The sequence below is a fragment of the Engraulis encrasicolus genome, chromosome 17 (assembly GCF_034702125.1).
Source record: "Engraulis encrasicolus isolate BLACKSEA-1 chromosome 17, IST_EnEncr_1.0, whole genome shotgun sequence".
In the NCBI taxonomy this organism is placed as follows: Eukaryota; Metazoa; Chordata; class Actinopteri; order Clupeiformes; family Engraulidae; genus Engraulis; species Engraulis encrasicolus.
This window is the reverse complement of record NC_085873.1, coordinates 18,137,586-18,157,585: the sequence shown is the minus strand read 5'-3', so window position 1 is coordinate 18,157,585 and position 20,000 is coordinate 18,137,586. Positions and strand designations below refer to the sequence as shown.

The following is a 20,000-nucleotide window of genomic DNA, read 5'->3' as shown; positions in this document are numbered from 1 at the left end:
AGAGAGAGAGAGAGAGAGAGAGAGAGAGAGAGAGAGAGAGAGAGCAAGAGAGCAAAGACGTTGATTTGCGGTGTGGATTTTGGGGAGCTGGAGCTGGTGTGATTTGCAGGGTGAGAAATTCTGCTTGTGGTCAAACTTGGCCCCTGGTCCTCCATGAAGCCTCAGGCTTACAGTAACATGATGAGCTGATTAGAACATGCTATCTGTAATCCTGACTCAGTAGCCTGATTGTCATTGACTTTCAAATCTCTTCGGGACTTGGTCTGACCAAGAGCATAACAATTAACATCTCCCAAACTCCATGGTTGACCGGCCTCCCTTAGTTTGCTAATGGTTGTTTGCTTCCTGACAAAGTGAGAGGAGTTCCCGATTTTTCGGGAGCTCAGAAACGATAATTGTATTGCTCTTGGCCTGACTAGAAGCAACACTGAAGGGGTTGCGTCACTACGAGGGCACGGCCTGGCTACTGACTCAGTGCTCTCTGGCCAAAGCACCCTCCTCCACACTCCTCCAACAATACCCGAAAGAGATTCTCAAAGAGGCAACACAAGGATAATTCCCTCTTGCTATTCTCATCTTGCACATTCAACAACAAAACAAATCTGATTACTGCTTGAGAAAACATTTGAGTTATTACTATTTTTTAAATAAATGGCTTTGGGGACAATTTGCATACCAATCTAGATAACATTTAAGCCATTCTTTGAGTGTTTTCTAAATTGTTTCCAAAGCCATTGATTAAAATACATCTTTGGCAGGGAAAACATAATGCTGGTGATCAAGTTGGTTCACTTTTGCATCCTGGGATGGTCTCTCCTTGTAAGTAGAGGGAGAAGAAGTCTTTATTGCCTTTTCAAAGTATAGTGGTATTCCATTATAGTCAGCAGACACACAAGAGGAAAGTAAATAATAAAATCAAATAGATAGATAGAGTAGAGTATTCATTATGACTGGGAACATTTCCCTAGACAGTTTTAGCTGAACAACTGACTGTACTTTGATCATACTAGTAAATGTTGCCAGAAAACAATGCCACATCTTACACAGTGCAGCTTTAACGCTCTCGTTAATATCATAGCAATGTTGTTATGATGCAATTGAGCAGCTCAGCAATGAGTGATTGCCGGTGGGCCCATTTGCGCAAAGAGGCTAGGACTGTACTGCGGTGTTGTCTCACCAGTGCTTTAGCGTTGGGGTTGGCCTTTTTGTCCACGATGACTTTGGCCACCTTGTAGTGTCCGCAGTGGGCCGCCACATGCAGTGCCGTCAGGTAGTCATTCGTGACGTCATCCACCGGCACATCATGGTGGAGGAGGAGCTGAACGCAGTTCAGGTGGTCGCCCTGCGTTGCCATATGCAGTGGAGATAAGCCATTCTAAAGGGAGGAAAAGGGAGGAAGAGAGAGAGGAAGAGAGAGACAGAGCGAGAGAGAGAGAGAGGAAGAGAGAGACAGAGCGAGAGAGAGAGAGAGAGAGAGAGATAACTTGTCACATGATAATAGGTATTTGTAGCAGAATTATGGAATTATAACCACATGACTATACACGGCACATGTGCTGAAAATCCATTGCACCATCAAACCCAAATGTCCCACAACAGTGGTGCCCTTTATTCTTGAAAAATCTGAAATGCAATGAAAAAAAATACAGGAATATATAGGGTCCACTGCAGTTCTTATAGCAGCAGGCTCATCGAAAATCCCAACTTCTGTGTTTTGTTTTTGTAGTGTGTTGCACATGACTTAACGTATGACATTGCATTACAATTAGCAGATAATGTAATCCAAAGCGACTTACAGAATCAAGAGGACATAGTTTGTAACGTAGGCTACAGCATGCAATGTGTGGTGGGATGAGACAGACGACAGCAATACAATCCAATATATTGGCTGCACCTTAACCTGCACTACCTCAGTCCTCCACTAACAAGGGGTGAGTTTCTCAAAAGAGAAGTTGTTAGCCTGTTAGCAACTTCGGTAGTTGCCAATGGGAAAATGCATTGAAAACAGTAAAGTAGCTAATGTAGTTAGCAACTTTGGTTTTGAGAAATTCACCCCAGAACTGTTGTTGCCCCCCAACTGAAGAAAGAACCACATTACCCTTTCCCTTTGAACTGCACTATGTGACTTTTCACCTTCCTGCACTACCTCACTTGAACAATAAGACAATACAACATGCTGCTTACAATGCTGCTATGCCAAATCTTGCTACTTTTGCATATAACTATTATTATCATTATTACTTTTACTATTGCTACTGCCACTGTTATTATTGTCTATCTATTGTAATGTCTACATTCTATTTTTATCTTATCTTTCTGTCTACGTGTTAAATGTTGAATTTTAAATGTTCATTTGTATTTATTAATAATCACTTATTGTTACCAGTCCTGTCTTGAACTTTATGTCAGTCTGTAAAATGTCCTGTGTATGTCTATGTTTTGGCATGGTATAGAGAGAAAACGTAATTTCATTTCCTTGTACAGTATGACTAGTGCATATGAAGAAAGTGACAATGAAAGCGGACTTGACTTGACTTGACTTGACTTGACTTGACTTGACTTGACTACCTTGGTTTTGGAGAGGATGGGAGCGCCTCTCTCCAGCAGCATCATCACCACCTGCTCATGACCGCTCCGCGCCGCACAGTGCAGAGGAGTCAAGCCGTCCTGACGTACACATAACACACGGACACACACAGTATGAAAAAAATATGTTGATGCCTACAAACAGTTTCAGATACATTAAAGCAAACGAACATGCTGTACATGTACGTACAGTTTACATTGACACACACTCATACACACATGCGCACACACGCACGCAGGCACACAAGCACACGCACACGCACACACAAAACACACACACACACAAACACACGCACAAATCCAAAGATGTGTGCACACTTTACATGCACAAACGCACAGACATCCACACTCCTCACTCACTCGGCCACACACAGATGCAGACCTCCTTTTTAAGAGACATGGGTTAGTGTGTTGAACAACCTCAGGGCTTTCTCTAACATGACTTCTTATGAAGAACACTCCTGGGATGGAAGGCATTTGTACCAGATGTGTGCCAGTGTGTGGGGTGTGTGTGTGTGTGTGTGTGTGTGTGTGTGTGTGTGTGTGTGTGTGTGTGTGTGTGTGTGTGTGTGTGTGTGTGTGTGTGTGTGTGTGTGTGTGTGTGTGTGTGTGTGTGTGTGTGTGTGTGTGTGTGTGTGCGTATGCAAGTCTACGAATCTGTGTCACTGTTCTGCAAGACACGGAGGAGGTAAGGGGTGTATGGGGTCGAATATTTACACGTCTGTGTGACCTGGCGTGTTCATACGTGCAAATCTGCGTGTATAGGTACGTCAGTCCATCTACAGCATGCATGTGGCAATGTGTTTGTGTGTGTGCGAGTGCACGTGTTCGCGCATGTGTGTATGCACGTGTGTGTGTGTGTGTGTGTGTGTGTGTGTGTGTGTGTGTGTGTGTGTGTGTGTGTGTGTGTGTGTGTGTGTGTGCGCGCGCGTGTGTGCGTAGCACATGTGTGTATGCACGTGTGTGTGTGTGTGTGTGTGTGTGTGTGCGCGCGCGCGCGCGTGTGCGTGCGTGCGTGCGTGCGTGCGTGCGTGCGTGTGTGTGTGTGTGTGTGACATTTCCCAGTTTCACAAAGCTACATTGTTCTCTATCTTTGAAATGTTGTTTTGGAAAAAGCGAATATACCGAGTGGCAGTGCTCTCTCGACTCCTCAGCAGCTGTGTGTAATTGCTGGATGCTGGGACTCAGGGCTGGAATGGCCATAAGGCATACAGGGCATTTGCCCGGTGGACTACTGAAGATTTTGTCCAGGCCTTCCCCTTTATGTAATGGTATCAGTCCTCATGCCACTACGGCAAACCTCCTAGTCAGATTAAGGTATTCATTTTGGCTCTTGTGGTCATAATAGCTCATAATAGATGACTAAAAATGTTGTCACAGGCTTCATAGTTTCTGGCAATGCCTGGTGGACTTGCCTGGTTAACACCAGACCTAATCACAAGTGAGATTAGGTCTGGGGAGTTGCCTATTGTAAATTCCATAGGGGGCAGAATACTTGGCTATTATGACACACTGCCCTGCTCTCTGATTGGGCAGAGAAACTGTAAAGGTCGGAATGCTTGGCCATTATGACACAGGTACCATGATCTTGGACGTTATGAGTCATCCTCGCTAGCCTGGGAACTCCCATACTGCCTTTAGTTCTACACAATCGTTTCGATCTGAAAGACAGTCTGGGGAGGATGACTCATAACGTACAAGATCATGGGATCTGTGTCATAATGGCCAAGCATTCCGACCTTAACAGTTTCTCTGCCCAATCAGAGAGCAGGGCAGTGTGTCATAATAGCTAAGTATTCCGGTCCCATACGGAATTTACATAGGCAACTCCCCAGACCTAATCTCACTTGTGATTAGGTCTGGTGTTAACCAGGCGTGTCTTTCAGATCGAAACGATTGTGTAGAACTAAAGGCAGTATGGGAGTTCCCAGGCTACTGGCTGACCGGTCTTGGCTGAAAATGCCCGGCCTGATGTTTTCATCCCAGTCCAGCCCTACTGCGACTCTATGTAATATCAAACACATGCTGCCTGCGGGGCCGACTACGCCAGGCGAGATTGGCCTTGTTTATTTATCACACCGGGACCACGCTTGGCATCGTGGGTAATGTGATGCGCTGTGGCTAACGGCCGCTGTCACCTTCAGAGATGATGGGGATTGGTCTGTGTGTAGTTACACACACACAGACATGCATAAATGTATGTGCACAAGCAAGCACACACATACACATGTGCATATCGTACACACATACGCACAAAAACACACCCATATTCGTAGACACACACACACACACGCACACATAAACATTCTACACATGTGCAGAGGCACGCACGTGCACGTGCGCATGCACGCACGCACACACACACACACACACACACACACACACACACGCACACACGCACACGCACACGCGCACGCGCACACACACACACACACAAACACACACACACACAGGCGTAGGAGTGAATGCACACACCATACACACATCTTGGCCCTTGATGTATGTGTCAAAAGTCTGTGTAATGAGAATAGAGAGTTTAAATGATGGATTGTGCCCTGCGTAGGCCATACAGCTCCAACCTACAGCCCATTCTATTGCACTCCTTGACACCCCATCCCATCCCACACCAATGGGCTTACATTACATTATACTGCTTCTCGACCCCGTCCCACACCATCCTTCCCAACACTACGGGGCATAGCACTGCCCTGCATAATGCTGCGAGTAGACCAGAAACAACCTACGCGACCCAGGCAGCTGAGGTCACTGAGGAAGTTTCGCCATAAATTCGCTTTATTCGCTCTGGACGTGACATTGACATGTTTGATTTAGCTAATCGCTAATCGCTAATCTGGCTTGACAGCTGGGACATACGTAGATATGACCATTCCAATTCTTTTTGGCCGGACCGCGTCATAGCTCATTACCATAAAATTAACTTGACTTTAATAGCTGAAATTGGCTCTGGTTGCCCAGGTCGCTTCGCTCCTGGCGAATTCGCTTTGGTCTCCGACCCTCCATTGAGAAACAATGACTTCTCCTGCTCAGGAGCGTGGGTCACGCTTGGTATACACATAGCTTAATTCCAGTGTCCTGTCAGCACTCTGGGTCTTCGAAGGGAGAAACACACTGGGCACATTCAGGCCGACTGAGAATCGTGCCGGTGTTCATTCCCACACCTAATCGCAAACCGGCCATCGTGTTCACGCCAGAGATATTAGCATTTGCGAACCGGAAAGTTGGTTTGCAATGTGAACCGCAAAATGTTTGCTTTTTCTCCACTAAGAAGACAGCGCAGCCAGAGATTTTTTAAGTATAGAGATATGCCAATGTAATAGGTTGCTATGGGCACCTAACATGACCAGGTTCCGGTCTGCCTAAAGGGACGTGTCATAATACTCCTAGCATTGAATAGAACAGTCCTTAGGTCTGCCTAAAGGGGGATCCCCCCCCCTCCCCCTTGCAATTGTAGTACCCAGAAACAATGATCCAATGGAATCTCTCTCTGTCTCTACTCTCTCTGGCGCGGTCATCAGCAGGTTCCTCCGGGTAACACAGTCACGTGCGGAATAAGTATGAGTATGAACACGGGCGGTACGTAGATAAGCACTTCAGTGTCGAACGTAACTGGTGTGGGCACCGGCACCGGCCCGGTTCTGGTCGGCCTGAAAACCTTAACTGAGAGTCTCAGAGCTACAGTGCAACAACGCAGCTGCGTATACGTGGTGAAAACATTACAAAGGATCTGCATGCTGATTGCACGAATAAACAAACTGAATGAATGGCTGAGTGAATTCATGGATATGCTGTAATGTATTCCGTGTGCTGTGACTGAAGTGGGGGTGAGTGGAATTCTGAACCGACACATTTTGCCCATGAGGATGGGCTTTCTCAAGTTACTATAAATGCAGAAAAATCTCGTTTATTTAACGGGAGTGTGTATTGTGTTTGTTAATGTGTCTGTGCCTGTGTGTGCATGCATACCGTGTGTATGTGTGCGTGTACTGTGTGTGTGTGTGTGTACTGTGTATGTGCGTGCGTGCGCGTGTGTGTGCACGCGTGCATGTACTAAGCTGACCTTGGTCCTGGCGTCGATCCTGGCGCCTCGCTCCAGCAGCAGGCGGACCATGTTCGCATTTCCCCTCTTGGACGCCACATGCAGCGGGGTGATGTCATTCTGGAGAAGGAGAGCAGGAGGAGGAGAAGAAAAGAGGATGAGGAGGAGGAGCAGGAGGAGGAGAAAAAGAAAAGAGGATGAGGAGGAGGAGCAGGAGGAGGAGAAAAAGAAAAGAGGACGAGAAGGAGGAGAAAAGAGGACGAGGGGGAGGAGAAAAGAGGAGGTGGAGGAGGAGGAAATAAGACCAGGAGGAGGAGAAGAGAAGGAAGAGGGAGCGGAGGAGGAGAAATGGGAAGAATAGGGGGGAAAGAGATGAGGGATGGACGCAAGGACAAGGAAAGAAGAAGAATGAGGATGAAAGGGAAAGGAGGAGGAGAAATAGGATGAAAAATGGGAAGACGGGGAAGAGAGAAGAGGAGAAAAACGCGATGGCAGGAGAGAGGGGAGAGAACAAGAAAGGGAAAGGATGAGAAGGAAAGAGGGAGAAGAGAAGGGAAAGAGGGGAGGAAAAGAAAAAAGAAAAGAGGCAAACAGAGTGAGGAGGGGATCCAGAGGAGTGAAAAGATGGGACAGAGAGGACCAGATAAGCAATAAGGAGAGGAAGATGAAATGGATGGAAAGGGGGCGAGGGGAGGTGCGGGGTGGAGACATGGAACGAAAGCACATAGTGAAAAAAGATGAAAGACACGTGCCATTCTCCAAAAAATATCACTAAAGAAAAGTTATACACCTATACAGCAGCAACTCATCCAGACTCTGAAAGACTGTACAGTATCATATACGGCACTGTTTGTTGATTCAAAGAGTTGATTCATTACTTCAGTTCTGTTGTGCGTGTGTGCAATGGCTTACTCTTAAGTCTGCACACTGCAGTGCACCACTGAGCGGGCATGTAGTTTGAACACATGGTGTGTGCGCATGTGTGTGTTGCATGTGTGAGAGTTGAGGAGTTGAGTTACACTACCCTCTAGTGACAGCTGCACAGACTTGTGTGTCAGTGTGTGTCAGTGTGTGAGTGTGTGTGTGTGTGTGTGTGTGTGTGTGTGTGTGTGTGTGTGTGTGTGTGTGTGTGTGTGTGTGTGTGTGTGTGTGTGTGTGTGTGTGTGTGTGTGTGTGTGTGTGTGTGTGTGTGTGTGTGTGTGTGTGTGTGTGTGTGTGTACAGTATGTCTGTGTGTATGGACGTGTCTGTTTGTGTGTACATGTGTGCAAGGGTGTCTTCATATTTCTATGTGTGTGCTTGTGGATATATGCATATCTGTGCTCATGTTCTAGTTCGACGCCAAATGGTTTCGCAAAGGAAAGAATGTCACAGTATTCTAGTCAAATCCCTTTTAGTACACCAACCTGCTTATCCGCCCTGTACTCTGCACAAAAGACTGGCAAGGAGTGCTTTGTGTGGTTGTTATCTGAGATATGCACTTTGTAGGAAAGCTCTCCATAGGATACTCTGGAGGGCAGGCTCTGCATTCACATTCAAGACAGGAAAGAGGAGAGGTTGTGGGCTGGAATCTCTGGCCAGGAGACGTTATTTTGATATTTCAATATGGGGATGGTCAGGCAGACTACTACACATTAAAAATGCAGAGTTATTTTGATTTAACATCGATAACATTGTTCATTCAATTTACCATCTTCAAGATTGTATTTGGTCCCAGAGTTCTCTCCAATTGATAAATGAACACTTCATTATTTGCTGTGTAGGAGAAGAGTATATGGTTTGTGTATGCACATATGAATACATTTGTACACATGTTCACACTTACACAAATTTGCATAAAGTGTCATTAAAATAGCGCACATTACAATTTAGCTTATGTGTTTGTGTTCAGCCTTCTGCTGAACATTTGAGCGAGCGAGGAGCGATTTCTACAGAGCGGCAAGAAAATGATGGTGAGCGCGAGCGTTTTATGAGCGGAGCGTCCTGGCGCAACTTTGAGCGGCAGAGCGAATGAGCGGACATCCTCCTGAGCGGGGAGCGGGACTTGAGCCACGCTCAGCTCCGTTCACATGCTCTGCTACCCTAGTAAACTTCTATAGAACTGAACTACACTCCCCCCCTCCTCCCCCCTCTCGACTATGTGTATTGCTGAGCTGGGGGCTTTCTGCATCTGCTGAAGTCACTCTTTCGTCTGCTTGTACATTTTGTCTCTCTTTCGCTGCATTCTTTTCTATCTCACTGACACGCACACACACATAATGGAAAATCCGACGGCAGCCTTCTGTCAACGTGTTCTGTTTAATTAAATTATCAAACTCCAAAGAAATAGTTTGAGCTCCGTTCACATGCTCTGTAGGGTAGGACAGAGTTTGGAGCTGTATCAGAGATGGATCGGTGCAGAAGTATAAGACCAGATTCCGTAAGAATCGCTTCCACTTACTGTACACTCGGATTGTTGAAAACGTCTATGTATTGTAACCACTATCAGTTCTGTAGTGCTACAGTCCCTAATAATGACAGGCTTAGCATACTGGGCTTGGCTAGGATACGCAAAGCATTTTCAAAAGTCAAAGGGCTGCATGCCTGAAATGTTACATGCTAATTAACACGTACAGTATGTATGCATATTCCAGTGCCACAGACTTCGTTTTATTTTTAGACTAGTTGAAGGGGTTTTGTTCTTGAACTATTTTAAGGGGGTGTGTGTGCCTACACTACACAGGATCCAAGCAGGCAAGTGGGGAACATGTTCAACCCGGTGACATTTGCACCACCTACTGTATGTAACTACGGTAAACTGCAGAGTTCACTGAAACGGAGTGTGTCTGGGACATGTTGGGTGCTGCTCAGCGAGCTTCAAGGGCATGTGTGTGTGAATTCACTGGGTGTGTGCCTTGGGTGTGAGTATCCATACACCATCCATCATATCATCATCCACATGACACAGTAACAAAAACAAAAGTAGGCCTACGTGCCCTGGTAGTACAGAATCATGTGTACGTGTCTGTGATTCCTTTTGCTCCTGGTTGAATGTGTTCATCTCTAAACTTGAACAGTGTGTGTGTGTGTGTGTGTGTGTGTGTGTGTGTGTGTGTGTGTGTGTGTGTGTGTGTGTGTGTGTGTGTGTGTGTGTGTGTGTGTGTGTGTGTGTGTGTGTGTGTGTGTGTGTGTGTGTGTGTGTGTGTGTGTGTGTGTGTGTGTGTGTGTGTGTGTGTGTGTCCTTACTGCATGCGTATGTGAGCATGTGCATTGGTGTGTGTGTGTGTGTGTGTGTGTGTGTGTGTGTGTGTGTGTGTGTGTGTGTGTGTGTGTGTGTGTGTGTGTGTGTGTGTGTGTGTGTGTGTGTGTGTGTGTGTGTGTGTGTGTGTGTGTGTGTGTTTGTGTGTAACCTCTCACCCTGGCTTTAAAGTCCACGGCGGCTCCTCGATTGAGCAGTAGCGTTGCCACGTTGATGTTACCATAATGAGCAGCGATATGAAGAGGAGTGAAGCCGCTCTACAAAGGAATAAAGGGAGGAGGTCACACGATTGGTTAGAGATAGGTTCCGGAACCACTGCTGAGCCAATCACAACACAGGATGCAGGCAAACTGGGTTGGTGAGTTCAATACCTTGCATTCTTTAGACCAGAGCCATGTCTCAATCGATCCACTACACTTTCTAGTATGTCTTCGAACTATTTGGAACAATTTTGTCCCAAGTGATTTATCATCTAGAGAATTTCCCATCTAAATATTGAAACGAACAATCAGGACAGCTAAACATTGTGTAGAATTCTACTGAGGATTTAGTGGTTAACTAAACATTGAAAGATCCCCAAACAAATGTCTAGCTTTTGAGCTGAATTGGTGACAAGGGCAAGGGTGGAATCTTCAAATCTGTTCTTGGTTCTGGTCTGAGGAATGGAGGTGGAACATTTAGGGATGCAGAAAGTTCTCGGCTGGCCAAGCAGATCGATGACCCAAAGCGGAGTGAACACACTGACACGTGGCTGTCATGGAAACGCCATCGCCATGGCAAACATAAGACAGTAGTCTAAGACCGTGCACACCTGACCTGACTCATGCAATGAAATGCACTGGCGTGGACTAGTACACTCAGGGCCGGCGCCACGGTGGGGCATTGGGGGGCATTGCCCCCCCAGCCAAGCAGCTGTGCCCCCCCAGGGCCTATTCACCTAAACATGCTGATATGGTCATTAATATGCAACAAATTAGTATTTTTTTCTGAATACCGTAAATATAAAGTACAAGATAAAATGCCACCAATGCTTAACCATCATAGCCCTAATAAAGAAATAAATGAATAGGCTACACCATTTAGACATTGTCAGTAGACCTAAATGTGAAATAATAAGTGAACAGTGATCCCTGGAAATAATGGGATTGTCCTGTATTTAGAAACAAAAGTACTGTTGTGTATAGGATTGAGCCCACAATTTGGTTAAAATGCAGGAAATTGCATCTAAGAAATACAACATTTTCTGGGGGAGGACCCCCATACCCCCTGCCAAGGTGCCCCCCCATACTCCATCAAATGCCCGTCTACGTACACTGGTACTAGTATCAACTGCACACCGTCAAGGTAACGAGGCACAATTGAGATGGTAGTTCAATTTTTTAAAAATCTAGATTACAAAACAATTTGAAGATAAAATGTTTTGGCTTAAAATGGCTTAACATTATAACTGCCACCAAAAAATATGCATTACAGTTTTAAAAAACGACCCAACCACGGGGGAAAAAACATGAAAATGACTGCAGTTTTCAAAAGAGATACTAAAGCCAAGATAATCAAGAAAAAAGCCAATTTAAAAAACAATATTCCCAACACTAGTATATGTTCAATCAAAACACCGTCATATTTTACTGTCATATTCAACCAAATCAGCCATCATTTCCATTGAGCAGGACTTATGAGAAAGCTGCCAGTCCGGTGGGTCTGCTCCGCTCTGTAAAGGTTAGGTGGGGGTCGAGAAGACGAGGCAAGGTTCTTCTTGTTAGGAGGGGGATGTGGAGCCGGGGCAAAAGGGCAGCACTGTGGGGGAAGTGGCTGGGGGTAAGTGCTGGCTGCTGGGGTAAGTGAGAGTGCTGGCTCGGCTCTATGATAGTCGGAGGCTCTGTGGTTAGCTTGGGGCTCTACAGTATTAGCAATAAATTGGGGGTACAATAGCGGTGGAGGTCTTTCGGGGAGGAAGGTGTTAAGTTAGTATGGTCTGCATTCCTGCTGATGTCATGCAGAGCTGTTAGGCTGTCAACTCAGTGCCGAGGCAAGAGAAATGGAAAAAGACAGAGATGGCAACTAGAGAGAAAGAAAGTGAGGCCGAGATAGAAATTCAGCAACCCCAGCAGCAATGCTGACTGTAGGAAAATCAGGGATGAAAGGTGCGTGCGTGCGTGTGTGCGTGCGTGTGTATGTTATAGTGAAACAGAGAGAGAGAGAGAGAGAGAGAGAGAGAGAGAGAGAGAGAGAGAGAGAGATGAAAAGAGAGAGATGAAAGTCATGGTCATGTTGGATGTCAAGTGGAAAAGAGGAAGTACTGTACGAGAAAGAGGAGAGTGTGAGAACCAGGCACACAGTCCCCCCTGCCCCTCCATCAGCTGGGACCTGCTGAAGGGAGAGCCATGCACCACACTGCACTGAGGAGGTTAGAGGTGTGTGTGTGTGTGTGTGTGTGTGTGCGTGTGCGTGTGCGTGTGTGTGTGTGTGTGTGTGTGTGTGTGTGTGTGTGTGTGTGTGTGTGTGTGTGTGTGTGTGTGTGTGTGTGTGTGTGTGTGTGTGCTTTTAGAGAACGGTCTGCAGCTGAAGCATCCGAGGTTGTAAACTCACTCCAGCCAACTTTCCTGCTCCCTGCACTTCCTTGCCTGTCTAAATGTCAACCTTGCAACATCAAAGACAGAGACACAGAGAGAGAGAGAGAGAGAGACACAGAGACACAGAGAGAGAGAGAGAGAGAGAGAGAGAGAGAGAGAGAGAGAGAGAGAGAGAGAGAGAGAGAGAGAGAGAGAGAGAGAGAGAGAGAGAGAACGCAAGAGAGAGAGATAGAGAGAAAGCGAGAAAGTGAGAGAGAGAGAGGGGGGGGGTTGAAATATATTGTGAATTAATTCAGTTGGCAAAATCCCACACTTTACTCACTGCGGCATCTACAGTAGAACACAAAATTGACCTCATTTCTCTCCAAACATAAAAGGATCTCAACAGTGCATGGATGTCATGTTTCCGTGTTTCATGTTTCATTTTCAACTTGCATGACTGTCTCATGACATCCCTCTCTCCCCCCTCTTTATTTGCGTGCGTATCTCTCTCTTTACTTGCGTGCTCCTGTCTTTTCCTGATACTATTGTAGCCCTCTCTCTCTCTCCCACTTCTAAACATAGTCTATACTTCATCCAGAAATGGCTCTGGATTTGAACTTTGATCCTCAGCTGCTGCCCCAATCTGACCTTTGACTCTTTGACCTAACTTTGACCCAGCTGTTAAACATGGAGCATTGGGTACACCCTACTGCCTTCAGCTGCAGAGGTCTCCTAGGGGGGTATAGAGGGTAGTGTTAATGCTTTCTGGCCCAAGGCAACCTCGCCCCATTACGAACACACACACACACACATGCACGCACACACATGCACACACACACACACACACACACACACACACACACACACACACACACACACACACACACACACACACACACACACACACACACACACACACACACACACACACACACATACAGTATACACACACACACACACACACACACACACGCACGCGTGCACACATGCACACACACAAGTGTAAATAACACTGCCAACCCCAACAACCTTGGAGGCACCGATCTATTGCTCTAAATAAAAGAGAAGCAAGAAGACCTGAACGTCAGCCAAGAACAACAAAGAAAGCAGTGGTGAACAGTGAACACACACACGCACACACACAGAGCAAAGTAGCGGCTAGCAAACTATAGCATTAGCAGCATTAGCATTAGCATTAGCCATAGCACGAGCAGCAACAGTGAACTCAGCAGATGCAGACAGGTGTGCTTGTTGTTCATGTGAGTATGTACTCATGTCTGTGTGTATGTACAGGTCTTCCCAAAAATGCATTCACACTTGAAATCATTGTTATGTAGGGAATTGTTCAAATTCATTTAGTTATCAAAGTGTAACAGAATTTACAAACATCATTTTATTGATTTGGCACTGCCTGCTCTCAAACTGACGTCTGAAGTCTATGGAGACTTGCAACAGCAACTTTATTGCCGGGACCAGAATAAGAATGAATGCCATCTTGAGAACACACGGTAACAAAATAGAATGCCTGCAAATTCTTTTACATTAATAAATGATTATTATACGTACAAGTAATTTGAAGTGTTAACACATTTTTTGTGAGGTCCTGTATAGATGTATACTGTATGTGCTGTTCAGGTATGTATTTCTGTTCGTGAATGCAAAATGTATGTTCAGAGTACAGTGCTGTACAAAATATACCTCAGTCGTTCTATTCACCATCATCTAGAGTGAATGGCACAGGGGCCAGGGAGGAGTTGGGGTGGGGGAGGGGGGGAAGGGAGGAGGTAGGGAGGATGGGGGTTTGAGAGAAGAGAGAATGGGTGGTTAGTGTCCACACATGTGACATCACAATGGGAGCACCAAAGCTGTCGGCATGGATACACGAGAAGGGGGAGGTAAGGGTCGTCATGATGACAAGCCCACCACCACAACGATTACAACACAACATCAAAACAACACAACAACACTAAACTGGATGGTGCAGTGTTGCCTCTGAAACATTCTGCTACGTTCAGTTTTACAACTAACAGGTGCTAGTTTACAGGAATTCTGTTGCTGCCGCTTGAACATCCTATTATTTACATTTACAACTAACAGGTGCTCCTTTACACACATTCTGTTTTTGTATGGGTATTACTGTATAACCAGAGAGAGTTTACTGCAGTATCTCTGGTACAACCCTTCCGCTTCCCACTGTGTGAAGTAATGGCTTAATATTACACAACCAGGGGACCATTCCATCATTGGCGCTGAATTCAGCGGCGCTTACGTGCAAAAGCCAAGTTGCAACTAAAGGCAGCTTAAACTTGAGGCAGAAGCCGTTCCATCAGTGAAGATCAGCTGCGCCTTGGCTAGGTTGACTTCAGCTGCGCTTATCAAAGCTGTCGTTGCGCTCGTGCACGTTGTACAGGGGAAGTCCATATTAAGGATTGTCGAAAAAGCGATCATGTTGGGGAGTCGGGCATGCGTTGTGTGTACAGTTTTTATCTCAGAGGTGATGTGAGAATTAGTGGGTAATCGGTAACGCAGCTGCTTCCTAATCGAGAGGCCTGTGTTCGATTCCCACCGTGCGCAATGATGTTAATGCAATCTTCAAAGGAGCTTTAACTGACATTGATTGTCATTTCACAGCGTAAAAATATAAATGCTTTCATCAGCTGGAGTGTTTTATTTGATCTTTCAGAAGAATTTATTTTAAGATGAGACAAAGCATAGGTAACACGCAGAGAGCATTTGCTGAATCATTGCAATGCAAAAACCAACTGTCGGCGAATTTGAGGACTTTTTCTTACCTGTAAATTGTAAATGTCTACATAGGCGTATTGCTTGGTTGAGAATGAAGCCAGCCATCAGAGACATCAAATGAGAGAATAGGCAAATGTAGCCTATGTTTATGAAGATTTCCTTTTTAGCCTATAACATATCGCCAGTCGCCAGATTTGAACCCGGCGCGCTCACATAGGCTATTATGCAGCGCACCTACCCACTGTGCCATCTACACCATCTTCTCCGTGACAAGAATACAGACTTATCTTATTATCAAGACAATAAACGTTTTCTAAAAATGTGCTAATTATCAAAAAATACCCCGAAATGAAAGACAATGGTAATTATTGGAGTTTTAACAGGCATTACCACCCCATGCACTGTTTTAATAGGGAGACTGGTTCGCTTTGATCTCGCAAAATGCTGACGGGAAAATGCGGAACGGTCCGGTTGTGACACAGTTTCCTGCAGGTTGAAATTCTTTGAAACACTGATTTATTTAGCCTGATGTTAAACCTGGGAGCTACCAGGTTTGACTTGGAGCATAAATTACCGTGGCAACTCAGCTGAGTTTCAGGTTAGCAAGGCTGATGGAACGGATCTCTGTCTAAAAATAGCGTAGTTTACCGACTTGAGCTCAGATTTGGGGTTACCGCCGTTGATGATATGGTCCCCAGCAAGGGATGTTCTGAAAATAGCATGCAAGTGCATTTCTACATTATAACGTACAGCACAGATGACTCTTCTTTTATTGTACATCTTGTCAAAGCTAATCCAACGACAGTGATAGCTGTGTGCTCCTCTGCACCTAGTAGACTGTGGAAATGCTCCACAATATAATCCATCCAGCACCATCGAGTTCCACACTCACACACACTTACACAACAACATAAACACCACCGTCACACCCACACTGGGAACACCAACACACAGTGACACCAAGCAACAAGGAAAACTCAAAACAACAAAACACTGAGTCTGAACACCAAAATCCATCACATCATGTGAGGTCAAAGGTCACACCACACCTTGGACTCCACGTCGGCGTTGTGGTCGCTCTGCAGGAGCAGGGCAGCCGCCTTGGTGTCGTCCTTGCGGGCAGCGATGTGCAAGGCAGGCAGCCGCACCTTGCCCTTGGTGTCGTTCTCCAGCAGCAGGGACACCACCTGGTCATGGCCCTGCTGAAGCGCCACTGCCAGGGGAGTGAAGCCATCCTGGAGGGGAAGCGGATGAGAGCAAAAAAGACATGCTTAAGACATGCTTAAAGGTGCACTGTGTAATAGTTGTACTAGTTTATTTCCAGAATCCATGCTGCCTATTCACAAATGTTACCTTTTTCATGAATTATTTCCACCACCACCATCAAATATAATATAAAGCACATATGCATATGCTTATCTTCTGGAACATAATTTAGCGGTGCATAGTTAGGCTACATTTTGACACTCTTGGCTTTCGGACAAACTACTGTATGTCCCAGCCTGTTATTTCAGTTCCTTTTCATGGTTAATTATTTACAATGAGCAATACGACCTCAACACTTGTTTAATAAGAGCCAAACCACATTTCCATGTAAGTGCCTTGTTCAGTATCTGGTCTGCGTTGTCCTTTGCTTTTAATTTGCTTTTTAATCATCTGATGGGATGATTTGATGAGACCATGAATGAGATTTAGTAGTCCTCACTTAACCCTCTTACCTTGAAGAATTAAATGGATTTGGAACTGAACGTAATAATTTGACCATCTGCACGTTGTCTGTAGGGAATCATCCAGAGCCATGGAAGTAAGAGTCAGGCTAATCTCATTGAGCTCTGTGTGCCATTTCTTAACAAAGATGGCAGCTCATGGAGCTTTTAGCACACAGATCACCATTGACATAGTTCCAAAATGGTTCCAGGAATTGAGCGTCGAACACAGAAGATGCAGTAAAGGTAATTGTATTCATCTTTGCTTGTTATGTGCTGGTCCTGTGTTAGTCTCTAGCGAAAAGAATGCCACTGCCTCGAATTATTTGAATCTACGTGAATCATTTCCAACCGACTTCCGGTTGTCACAACTCTGAATTCCGTTGCTCTGTCTTGTACTAATTTCATACTCTGGAACCATCCGAACAATATAGTGTTTGTTGTTTTGTATTTAGTGCATATGAGGAAGTCTTATAGTCAAGCATATTACTCCCATGTTATATGGTATGCAGGGAACAGATCAGTATAGCATTGACAGAGGCTGATGAAGAAACAAACTTGGGCAACCGATTGTGAAAGCATAACGTTTCTTGCCCTTCCAATGAAACCCAATTGTGTTTTTGAGCTTTCAATCTGCACCAGTCAAGTTGACTGTAAATCTGAATGAGCTCTTATCTCCTTATTGCCAAGTTACACAAACACCCACACACCCATACACTTGACCCTGCTGAGACCGGGCACTGTCCAAAATGAAAACAGCCCAGCCACTTTCCTGAGAGCAGCCTGCTGCCAACCTAACCTTTCATGACAGCCCCCCCCCCCCTCTCTCTCTCTCAAACACACACACGCACACACACACGCACGCACACACGCACGCACGCACGCACGCACGCACGCACGCACGCACGCACGCACGCACACACACACACACACACACACACACAGCTATCCTAACCTGTCCTAACAACACAAACCACCGAAGGGTTTGGCCACAAATCTCCTTACTCCAGTAATCATCTCGGCTGGACAGTTACGAGCCTGAGTGAACGAAGCGTAGAGAATAAGTGCAGAGAAATAGAGGAGAAGAGAAGAAGAGCACAGGAAGAGAGGAGAGGAGGAGAGATGATAACCTAGTCCCAGAGGGGCTTGTGATAGCGAGATGCTTCCTGAGCATGCTGTGTGTACGTGTGTGCTGCCTAGTGAATCACCGAATGCGGCAAATCTTCCCTGTCATAACAGATACACGGAGCAAGAGAAGAAGAGGCGTTATGCTAGCTACACAAAACAACAAACATTATTCATTGTTTAATGTAGCGTCACACCACTGGTTTTCATTAACATATGCAGAGCAATCAACGTGGAAAGTACTGCTATTGACCAAAAAGTGCTGGTCATTTTTAATTCAGATGACTAAGCATGATAACTCTGAACATCGATGCAGTTTCATGTTGGGGAGTGGCTGGAGTGGTAGAAATTGTTGGGATTTCTCTTTTTGAGCTGTGGGTTGTGCATTCGTAAGAGAAGAAGAGGCATTTGTTGGCTACACAGAACAACAAGCATTATTCATTGCATCTTAGCGTCATATCACTACGGGAGAGTTCATTAACGTTTATAGAATTGACATTCAGAGAAATTGCTATGGGGGTATTGTTATCAAGCTAAAAAGTGGTTCTCTTTTTAATTCAGATGACTAAGCTTGATTATTCAAAAAACGATGCAGTCTCGTGTTGGGCAGTGGCAGTAGTAGTAGACATTCCTGGTAATGCACCTTCTACTTTGTGGGTTGTGTATTAGTACTCTGTTGTGAACAGTATGTTTTATTCATATACAAGCACTGCTTTCTGAAGGAAGAAGGGGAAAAAAAAATCGAGCATCGGTCGGTCGTTTCGTCCGTATGCATAATTCAGCTGAGCCTGACTGAGGCGTAATTCAAGGGCGTAGTCTGGCTCATTTTGTTTCTTACTCTAGTGAGGAGAGAGAGAGAGAGAGAGAGAGAGAGAGAGAGGGAGGGAGAGAGAGAGATAGGTGGGAGAGACGGAGAGAAAGAGAGAGAAAGAGAGAGAGAGATGGAGAGTGAGACACACAGAGAAAGCAACTGGAAAGCAAGGATGCAGGAAAAGATCGAAGAAAGAAAAAAGAAAAACAGGAGCAGAGAGGCAGAAAGAGGCAAGCGAGGCAGTGATGGAGACAGACAAGGGAAAGGAGAGGAGGTAGCACACTGTAAAAAAAAAAAATGGGAGTGTAGAGAAACAATGAGAGGAGAGTGAAATAGAGAAAGGAGGACAAAGAGGAGGAAGAGGAAAGGGGGTTGAATTAGCAAAAATAGGCTGAAAAAGTGGAAGCGAGTTAGAAAGTCAGCAAGACTAAGAAATGGAAGTAGAAGGATAAAAAGCCATACAGAGATTAAACAGAAAGTAGGGGAGATGTCAGAGGAGAAGCAAAAAATGAGACAGATGGAAGAGAATTGGGGTGCGAGGGATTAAATGAGTGATTTTTAAATTACCGATGCCAAGATATCTTGGACAGAGATGAGGGGGTCATCTTTATTTTATTTATTAATTTCTTGTTCGGTTTTCCTAAAAAAGATATCACATATATCTGATACTGTGCTTTTGCAATGCAATAAACTAGTTGGCATGCCAATAGAGCTCACTCGAACACCCCAGCAGCACTGATTGGTGAAACCATCAGGGAAGACAGAAGGAGAGGAAGTGACATGGTAACACAGACTGCTGTGGTCATGCATTACTACATGTAAGACCTGCAGTGTCTTTCCTTTTAAGTATGCATGTGCCATAACACAACCAATTAGAGGACTGTCTGATAACTGCTCAGAGTCCAACAGTGTATTTTCCATGAATACATTTGCAATGGCAACCCAAGCCAACCCAACCCGACCCAACTCAACCCTTACGCTGATGTGAGACCTGCTCAGAGACACGGTACCGCATCTGGTGGCACGAGAGTGGTGTGACTGTGGGGTGTGGTCTCATTCCTAAAGAACGAGAGGGAGTGGAGAGAAGTGGATGCTGAGAGGGATTGCGGAGCGATTTTAAATCTTTAAATATACATTTTAAATATTTAGTCTGTAATGAAGCTTCTCTGAATTAAATT

The 20,000-nt window shown here is 45.3% G+C and overlaps 1 protein-coding gene across 3 annotated transcripts in view; it reads right to left on the bottom strand.

Moving 5' to 3' along the window:
• ank3b (ankyrin 3b) overlaps positions 1-20,000 on the bottom strand; it is a 262,028-nt gene that overhangs the window by 107,658 nt on the left and 134,370 nt on the right. For all 3 annotated transcript variants that reach the window (XM_063221923.1, XM_063221924.1, XM_063221921.1), the window contains exons 6-11: positions 16,230-16,415; positions 14,134-14,157; positions 10,039-10,137; positions 6,665-6,763; positions 2,569-2,667; positions 1,178-1,375 (exon numbers count right to left, since the gene is read on the bottom strand). In XM_063221923.1, the coding sequence (XP_063077993.1) occupies positions 1,178-1,375; positions 2,569-2,667; positions 6,665-6,763; positions 10,039-10,137; positions 14,134-14,157; positions 16,230-16,415 (705 nt within the window). The remainder of the gene's footprint in view (positions 1-1,177; positions 1,376-2,568; positions 2,668-6,664; positions 6,764-10,038; positions 10,138-14,133; positions 14,158-16,229; positions 16,416-20,000) is intronic.